The 10453-nt window shown below is 32.7% G+C and overlaps 1 protein-coding gene across 1 annotated transcript; it reads left to right on the top strand.

The window, feature by feature from the left end:
- Positions 1 to 109: 109 nt before the first annotated feature.
- LOC134280720 (vascular endothelial growth factor receptor 3-like) lies at positions 110 to 4563 on the top strand (the record flags this gene model as incomplete). The annotated part of the gene is made up of 7 exons (XM_062763168.1): positions 110 to 393; positions 691 to 813; positions 1229 to 1299; positions 1450 to 1490; positions 1580 to 1679; positions 1811 to 1916; positions 2109 to 4563. Coding segments are annotated over 7 exons (1307 nt in total), but the record flags the coding sequence as incomplete, so codon positions are not given.
- Positions 4564 to 10453: the final 5890 nt, after the last annotated feature.

The following is a 10453-nucleotide window of genomic DNA, read 5'->3' on the forward strand; positions in this document are numbered from 1 at the left end:
ATGTCAAGGAAAGATAAATAAAAATCCAAGAACCAAAAAAAAATTTTCAAAGTAGCAGACTTGTAGAAATTTAAATCAAATTACAAAACTGTCTTTATAAATTGTGTAGGTGAGCTGTATGTGATTGTGGAATACTGTCATTTTGGAAACCTTCGGTCTTATCTACTGAAACATAAGGAAGAATTCCGAGACGTAATGGAGGACTACATGGACCCAGCCCATCAGAAAAAACGCGAGGCAGCCCGAGAAGCGGCCGCCAATAAGCCATACTACTTAAACAAGGCTCAGATAGAGAACACCGCCGACCTAGTGGGGCCTCCACTGACCACTAAAAACCTCATCTGCTGGTCATTCCAGGTGGCCCGAGGGATGGAGTACCTGGCCTCCAAAAAAGTAAGGCAGTCAGTACACAGAGGTAGCTAAACAGGACTGGACTGTATGTTTGTTCTAGTCTCAGTCATTACCTTTAGTTTGTTAATATTCTATTCTCACCTTCATTTCATTTTCATTTTAAGTGAAATATGCTTTGTTATGCATGATTTTGAATCAAATTAAGCCAATATTTTGAAAGTGTTTTTGAATTTGAAACATATCTATTGATTGTAATGTGAAGATTAAATAAGATATTTTGTATATTATATATATTACTGGTACATGAAAATTTGATAATAAAGAAATGTTTAATTCCAGTATATACACAGAGATCTGGCAGCAAGAAATGTTCTTTTAGCTGAGGACAACATCGTCAAAATATGTGACTTTGGGTTAGCCAAGGATTTGTACAATAATCCAGAATATCTAAAGAAAACAGATGTAAGGGTTTGGTTAACTCCTATCTGACTGCCTTTGATATTGAAGTTTTTAGTTTTCTTAGCGGAATCTTTCTCAGACTTGGACTGTCCTGTATCAGATTGTGATGTTGTTAACTTATTCTTTAACCCTTCTTTTGATATTAACAAAATCTTATGAAATCTTGAACTGCAGTCAGATAGTGATGAATGATAAATTATATTATTAGTATAATTGTTTTTAACAACAGTTGTTCCAGGATTTGATTTTATGCACAAAGCTTTTCATCACAGAATAATCTCTCTGTACATTAGATTCTGTTTGACCTTGACTTTTCTAGGATTGTAAAACTCACTGTTTAACTTGACCAGTCTCTGATTTAATCAACTCATTTTTTGAAAGTATATGTAATAGAATCTTATCTTGATTTTTAAAACAGGGACCAGTTCCTGTGAAATGGATGGCTATTGAATCTCTAACTCACAGACTCTACACCACAAAGAGTGATGTGTAAGTTCACATGAATGTATTCATTTTATCAAGGTTACTGTGCATTCTTTGTGTGATAAAAGTATGTCCCTAACATTATTTTTAAGGGAAGCATGATAAGTAAATTCCTTGATATAATTTTAAAACATCTCTAATTTTGTGATTTATCAGGTGGTCGTATGGTGTCTTTCTATGGGAGTTATTTTCTCTGGGTGAGTAGTAATCAATGACTTTTTCTGAGGTGATCATGTGATGTAAGTAGGCATTATGTCTAAGTTAACAACTCGTTTGTGATTTACAGGTGGTAGTCCGTACCCTGGGGTGGAAATTAATGAGAAGTTTATCGGACTCCTTCAGGATGGATACAGAATGGAGAAGCCACGATATGCCACAGATGAAATGTATGTAGAAAACAGAGAATAATGATTTGTGGGGAAATTCTGAAGGTCTTGTCAAATTTTGCCAATATCTTTGAATTAAATATTTAAATGAATGGAATGATCAGCTTTATAATAAGTCATTTCTGTTTTAGGTACAAGGTCATGCAGGCGACCTGGAGGGATGACCCAGAGGACAGACCTACTTTTACACAGCTGGCCAACATCATGGGTGATTTCCTGGAAGAAAATGTCAAACAGGTAAGGCAAGCTAGGAAAGTCCAGTTCGGGAAAAAAACTAATGAGAAAAAATACAGCACTGTACCTGAAATCTTGCCATTATATTTTATTTTTGTAGATTTTATAAAATTAGATCCACCAATCTATCAGTAATATAAAGAGAATTAATCATATGGATTTATCACTTACAAATTTTCTGATTCCATTGAACAGTATTATTTGGATCTGAATGAGCCGTATCTTAAGATGGTGGACCTTGAGGGCGGGGCTTGTGGGGGACCAGAGAGTGAGGGCTACCTTAAAATGAGTGACAGAGACAAAAAGTCAGACTACCTTAAAATGGGGCTGGCCCCTCCCCCACCGGTGGACCAGGAAGAGTATGATGGAGGTGTGTCTTATGTGAATGAGAAAAAATGGAACAAAAAGAAAGAGAAGGGAGATTCTATGGAGCTTCAGCCTCTGACAAAATCTATGGAGGAAGAGGAGGAGGTACAACTCCGTAAAAAAGATCGGGAAAATTCTCCCTCCAACACAAACATGCGTGTGGATGTTCACAGAAGTGATGATACAGATAGCGGACATTCCAGTACATACGCACCGGGCACACCGCCAGATGTCGGAAATGACGGCTACCTTGTACCAAAGATGGGACCAGATCAAACTCAGGTGTTTGTATTGAAGAACAAATCAAGTCCACCTAAAAATAAATCTAAGTGCAGCGAGTTTACGAAGGATTATCACGACCCCCCGCCCACGTACTCAACAGTATTACAGGACAGTGATATCGATGTTTGATGCTATAAAAGCTGACTCCAAGAATCAGCCTTGTCTTGTCTTTTATTTACTAGTAGTGCTTATTAAATTAGTGAAAGGAAACCCTTATATTTGGCATTGAAATTTCCTTTTTGAAATGTTCTACATGAAATTTCTACTTTTTTTACAACATTTTCTGTGCCTGATCAAAGCAACCCAAATCTATTTATGTTTTTACTATTATAAGAATGTACTAGTCCTGAATTAATTAAGATTTTTGCTTGTAGATAGACATGTATTGAATGATAAACATGTATCAACTACTGACTGTAAATACTGTATAGTAGAGTAGTGTCTAATGAAACTGCCCAACTTGTTACCAGCATTATCAGCATTATTTTGTACACTGTAGGTTGTTAAGATCTCCTGTAGCATAATTCATTGTGAATAGTTATAATTATATTGTTTTATTGTCTGAATACATTTACAAAATGGCATGTAGAACACTGGGAAAAGGAATGGGAATTTTCATTGTGTTCAATTTGACTTTTATCAAAGATTATCCAATGGCATTGAACAATCTGGAATAAGTGAGCAGAAACATTTTTATCAATTAGGAAATGATTCACTGTTTCTTGGAAAAATAAATTGACATATTTACATAATAGAAACACAGTAGATGGAGATGTCAGGAATGAAAAAATGATTTTTAGGTTATTATTAATTCTTGTAAATGTATATTAACTCTTATCAATTACTGCACCTGATGTATTTGGTGGATTACTTTTTTCATATACAAGTACCGTACCTATTTTGTATGGTAATTATAAGCTTTCTGCTTGCACACGAGTATTTGTTGTTTACAGCAAATTTGTTTTTTCATATATATGTACCCCGGTACAGACCTGTTGTTTACAGTAAGTTTGTTTTTATTTGTCTTACAAGTACATGTATCTGATAAGATTGTTTTCCTTATAAGTAATTGTTGTATATGGTTTAGATTGTTTTTAATTACAAGAATGTGTTGTATACAGTAAGACTGGTTTTATCTACAATAACCTGTTGTAAAGGGTAACATTGTTTTTCCACACAAGCACCTGTTGTTGATTGTTTGTTGAAACAAACACCAGTAGTCTACAATCATTAGGTTTTATTAGCTTTAACTGCTTTTTAACTTTACAATACTGTGGTTTTATTTTAGAATCTCACATTTGCCTTGAGACTGTCACCATATGCATATCCCAAATTCTTCCTTAATTTTCTTGCCATTTTGAATCAGTAGTTGCTTATATTAATAGTGTCTAAAATTTTACAACACACTATATGTTTTGCTATTTATACATTTTGAGAACCTTTTTCTAGTGCCTCATCTTGTTTTTATGACTTTTGTATGGTATTTTATTAGCTCATATTTTAGGATTTCTGTATGGGGTTTTACAAACTGTTTTGAAAGACTTACGGGGTTTTATTAGCTCAAGTTTTATAGGGAATTCTGTAAGGTATTCATTGGCTCAGTTTCATAAGAATTCTTTAAAGGGATTTTATTAGCTCAGATTTAAGGAATTCTGTGTGGGATGTTATAAGCTCAGTTTTATAGGATTTCTGTGTGGGATTTTATTAACCCAGTTTGATCTCTTGGAGATTTTGTTTGCTGTTATGAAGACTGAAATAATGGCAATTCATACCTTGTCCAGAGACCAGCAAATTCAAATCAAGATTTCAACAAATTTGAAGTACTTTTCTCTTTGTTATATACATATCAAAGATAAGCCATAATAATTGTGCAATAGACCATTCTTACTTAGTTTATCTTACAAGAGTCATTGAATAATAGTCTTACCATATAAATAATTAGGTGTTTATACAGTACCTATTGTACATATATCTAATAAAGTCAGCACACATTTTTTAAAAATGTTCAGAACACTTAATTTTAGATTGTTTTGAATTGTCAATTTTTCTTTTCTATGCCAGTTTGAAATAGTTGTACACATTTAGGTACGTGAAATGTACTGGTTGATATCTGTATATATAAGTTGAGTGTTGTCTACAAGGTACATGTAATCTTGTTATATTGTCAACTCAGGTTCCTTATAAAACCTGTGCCTTCATGTCTTGTACATTTCATTTTAAAATACCTCATCTTCATTCCATTTATAGTCTAGTCACCTTAATATATCAGATTTTACTTACACCTTATTTTTCCAAATCGGACCATGAATTCAGATTAGGACTGCAATGTTTCTACCACAGGTTGTGAAGTTACGGCATTTCTACAACTGACATGTAGCAAAAGTTTTTGAATTTTTTTAATGAAGTATAATTTACACAGGATAAGCTTTGTCATTCTTTAATTGCTGTATTCAGTACTTGTTGGTTTTTATAAAGCCAGAAAAATGCAATAAATATATACAGTACAGAATAATATATATATATTAAAGCATCCTCAGGTAATGTAGACAATTTATCAAATGAAAATACAGCTGTACAGTTTTACATAGAAATATATAGGAAAATTCTTTAAAAATCTTCTTCTCAAATATAGCAAAGCCATAATTGATCATATTTAATTCAAGCATCACAGTAGAAAGTTTGCAAGTTGGGCTAAGGGCGGGGCCAAATGGCCGACCAAAGTTTTACATATACATATATAGGAAAATTAAAAATATTTTGAGTTTCAGCAAAGCCATAATTGATCATATTTATATGGAAGCATCGTCAGATAGTGTAGATTCAATTTGTTCAAATGGATGACCAAAATGTGGTATTTTCGGGGCCACAATGACCCTGGCAAGTTTTACATAGAAATAAAGGAAAATTCTTTAAAAATCTTCTTCTCAAGAATAGCAAAGCCATAATTGATCATATTTATATAAGCATCATCAGATAGTGTAGATTCAAGTTTGTTCAAATTTATGACCCCCGGGGGTAGGGCGGGGCCACAATTTATATAGTTTAATATAGAAATATGTAGGAAAATTCTTTAAAAATCTTCTTCTCAAGAACAGCAAAGCCATAATTGATCATATTTATATGGAAGCATCGTCAATAGTGTAGATTCAAGTTTGTTCAAATCATACGGGGGTGGGGCGGGGCCACAATGGCCGACCAAAGTTTAACATAGAAATATGTAGGAAAATTCTTTAAAAATCTTCTTCTCAAGAACAGCAAAGCCAAAATTAATCATATTTATATGGAAGCGTCGTCAGGTAGTGTAGATTCAAGTTTGTTCAAATCAAGGCCCTGGGGTGTAGGGGCGGGGCCACAATGGCCGACCAAAGTTTTACATAGACATAGGAAAATTCTTTAAAAATCATCTTCTCAACAAGAATAGCAAAACCATGATTGGTCATGGGACTACTTTTGGATTTAAACTTTTCAATAATAAACCAATTTCTACTTTTTCCTAGCCACAGTGCTCAGGTGAGCGATGTGGCCCATGGGCCTTTTGTTAAATTTTACGGGCTTTTGTTTTCGAATTGATTTAGAGGCATATTTTGGACACTTTAAGGCCTATGATCATAAAACTTTGTCAGTTGGTACATCTTGGGTCCACAAACAACATCAACTTTAGGTCATCATGACCTACTTTTTGAATTTTATGGCTAATCTTTTCTAAAACATTTAATCCCATTATTTCAGACATCGAGAGGTTTAGAATCTCCAAATCTTGTAAGTTGATGCATCTAGAGGCGTTAAAACATATTTATTAAAAAGTAGGTCACTGTGACCTACTTTTTGAACTTTGCAGGCATTTGTTTTTAAATTGTTTAAAAGGCATATTTTGAATACTATTAGACCTAACAAATCAAATTTTGTCAGTTGATGCATCTTTGGTCTTCAGAAAATGTCGACCAAAAAGTAGGTCACTGTGACCTACTTTCGACATTTTATGGCTAGATTTAAGTATCTCGGGTACTAATTGGCTTAGAATCATTAAAAATTTGTCATTCGATGCATCTTGGGTTTTCGGAGATTAACGACCAAAAAGTAGGTCACAGTGACCTACTTTTGACATTTTATGGCTATATTTTAGTATCTCAGGTACTTATTGGCTTAGAATCATCAAACTTTGTCATTCGATGCATCTTTATTTTATTTCATTTTACGGGTTTTCGGAGCATGTCGACCAAAAAGTAGGTCACAGTGACCTCTTTTTGACATTTTATGGCTAGTTTTATGTATCTCAGGTGCTAATTGGTTTAGAATCATCAAATTTTGTCACTTGATGCATCTTAGATTTTCGGAGCATGTTGACCAAAAAGTAGGTCACGGTGACCCACTTTTGAATATCTCAGATACTGATTGGCTCAGAATCATCAAACTATGTCAGTAGATGCAGCTTGGGTTTTCGGATTTGTACAAAAAGTAGGTCACAGTGACCTACTTTTGTCATTTTATGGCTAAATTTAGGTATTTCGGGTACTTATTGGTTTGAAATCATCAAACTTTGTTATTTGATGCATCTTGGGTTCTTGGAGAATGATGATCAAAATATAGGTCACAGTGACCTACTTGTGACATTTATGGCTATATTTAAGTATTCTAGGGTACTTATTGGCTTAGAATTGTCAAACTTTGTCAGTTTATGCACCTTGGGTTTTCGAAGAATGTTGACCAATAAGTAGGTCACTGTGACCCACTTTTAAATATCTCAAGTACTTATTGGCTTAGAATCAACAATCTTGGTTCAATTAATGCATCTTGTGCCCTCAGAAAATTTCAAAAAAAAGTAGGTCACCATGACCTACTTATAGTATTTTATAGTTACATGTAAATATCTTCAGCCCTAACTGGCTAAGAATCATCAAACTTTGTCAGTTGATGCATCTTGGGTCTTAGGATAGATTGTATAATTTATCAGAAGAGCGATTCAAGGCCCTTGGGCCTGTATTAATCCAGTTTGATCTCTTGGGAGATTTTGTTTGCTGTTTTGAAGGCTGAAATAATGGCAATTCAAACCTTATCCAGAGACCAGCACATACATATGTACAATTCAAGATTTCAAAAATTTGAAAGTATTCTTCTCTTTGTTATATACATATCAAAGATAAGCCATAATAATAGTGCAATAGACCATTCTTACATAGTTCATCTTACAGAAGTCATTGAATAATAGTCTTACCATATAAATAATCAGGTGTTTATACAGTACCTATTGTACATATATCTAATAAAGTCAGCACACATTTTTTTAAAAATGTTCAGAAAACTAAACTTTATGATCGTTTTGAATTGTCGATCTTTCTTTTCTATGCCAATTTGAATTAGTTGTACACATTTAGGTACATGAAATGTACTGGTTGATATCTGTATATATAAATTGAGTGTTGTCTACAAGGTAAATGTAATCGTGTTATATTGTCGACTCAGGTTTCTTATAAAACCTGTGCCTTCATGTCTTGTACATTTCATTTTAAAATACCTCATTTTCATTCCATTTATAGTCTAGTCACCTTAATATATCAGATTTTACTTACACCTTATTTTTCCAAATTGGACCACGAATTCAGATTAGGACTGCAATTTTTCTACCACAGGTTGTGAAGTTACGGCATTTCTACAACCAACATGTAGCAAAAGTTTTTTAATGTTTTTAATGAAGTATAATTTACACAGGATAAGCTTTGTCATTCTTTATTAATTGTTGTATTCAGTACTTGTTGGTTTTTATAAAGCCAGAAAAATGCAATAAATATATACAGTATATATATGTTTATCTTTGTTTTTGACTATCACATAAATTACAGCTGTACAGTTATAAGAACTGAAGACCATTACATTTCTTTTCCACTGTCTGGAACCTTTAAATTTAATTCAAAATCACAGGAAACTGCAAGTTAGACCATGAATTTCAATAAGAATTTTATACCATATATACTTGCAATGCAGAATATTTGGAGTTACATTTTTGACATTTCAGACACTATGTCTGAATTTTAAGTCCCAGAAATCTAGGTACATGTATTTTTCTGGATGACAAAATGTGGTATTTTCTTATTGACCCTGGCAATCATTGAATAAAGTCAGAATGTGTTCTGAGGATTCTTTAAATGCAGAAAAAGAACATCTAAGGTTACTATATGAATAAAGTTCTTGCAGAGTTTAATGTTTTTATTTTTGTTCAACATTTATATAGTTTTTAACAATAAATAAATGAATAATGATGTCTTCATCCAAAAAACTACTTGGAAATGAAGCAGATGAATACAATAGACCAATTGTTTATATGGCCAAAAATTATACTGAATTACTAACTGGTCAAAGACAGTTTCCTTGTAAATAATATAACCAAAAATAAATTCTAATGCAATTGTTTTGTAAAACGTTTTGATTGGCTGATGCGCTTTGTTTGAAGCAGTAAAACAAACATTAATGAGAGTGAAAGCTTTTCATTGCGACGTCATAATAGAGCGACGCAAAAACACAATGCTCAGTGACATAATTTATTTATAAACTTTTTGATCGTTTTGAATTGTCGATCTTTCTTTTCTATGCCAATTTGAATTAGTTGTACACATTTAGGTACATGAAATGTACTGGTTGATATCTGTATATATAAATTGAGTGTTGTCTACAAGGTAAATGTAATCGTGTTATATTGTCGACTCAGGTTTCTTATAAAACCTGTGCCTTCATGTCTTGTACATTTCATTTTAAAATACCTCATTTTCATTCCATTTATAGTCTAGTCACCTTAATATATCAGATTTTACTTACACCTTATTTTTCCAAATTGGACCACGAATTCAGATTAGGACTGCAATTTTTCTACCACAGGTTGTGAAGTTACGGCATTTCTACAACCAACATGTAGCAAAAGTTTTTTAATGTTTTTAATGAAGTATAATTTACACAGGATAAGCTTTGTCATTCTTTATTAATTGTTGTATTCAGTACTTGTTGGTTTTTATAAAGCCAGAAAAATGCAATAAATATATACAGTATATATATGTTTATCTTTGTTTTTGACTATCACATAAATTACAGCTGTACAGTTATAAGAACTGAAGACCATAACATTTCTTTTCCACTGTCTGGAACCTTTAAATTTAATTCAAAATCACAGGAAACTGCAAGTTAGACCATGAATTTCAATAAGAATTTTATACCATATATACTTGCAATGCAGAATATTTGGAGTTACATTTTTGACATTTCAGACACTATGTCTGAATTTTAAGTCCCAGAAATCTAGGTACATGTATTTTTCTGGATGAAAAAATGTGGTATTTTCTTATTGACCCTGGCAATCATTGAACAAAGTCAGAATGTGTTCTGAGGATTCTTTAAATGCAGAAAAAGAATATCTAAGGTTACCATATGAATAAAGTTCTTACAGAGTTTAATGTTTTTATTTTTGTTTAAAATTTACATAGTTTTTAACAATAAATGAATAATGGTGTCTTCGTCCAAAAAACTACTTGGAAATGAAGCAGATGAATACAATAGACCAATTGTTTATATGGCCAAAAATTATACTGAATTACTAACTGGTCAAAGACAGTTTCCTTGTAAATAATATAACCAAAAATAAATTCTAATGCAATTGTTTTGTAAAACGTTTTGATTGGCTGATGCGCTTTGTTTGAAGCAGTAAAACAAACATTAATGAGAGTGAAAGCTTTTCATTGCGACGTCATAATAGAGCGACGCAAAAACACAATGCTCAGTGACATAATTTATATAACGAAACTCAACAATCTAATTAAAATTCAATGTTACATCCTCTCGCATACTCGCTACACTAACATCTAACAACATTCCATACAGGGTCACGTCAGGGGTCAAATTCTATCAACCAA

This window comes from Saccostrea cucullata, unplaced genomic scaffold (assembly GCF_032062105.1).
Source record: "Saccostrea cucullata isolate Sc308-1 unplaced genomic scaffold, CSIRO_AGI_Scuc_v1 ctg67, whole genome shotgun sequence".
Classification (NCBI taxonomy): Eukaryota; Metazoa; Mollusca; class Bivalvia; order Ostreida; family Ostreidae; genus Saccostrea; species Saccostrea cuccullata.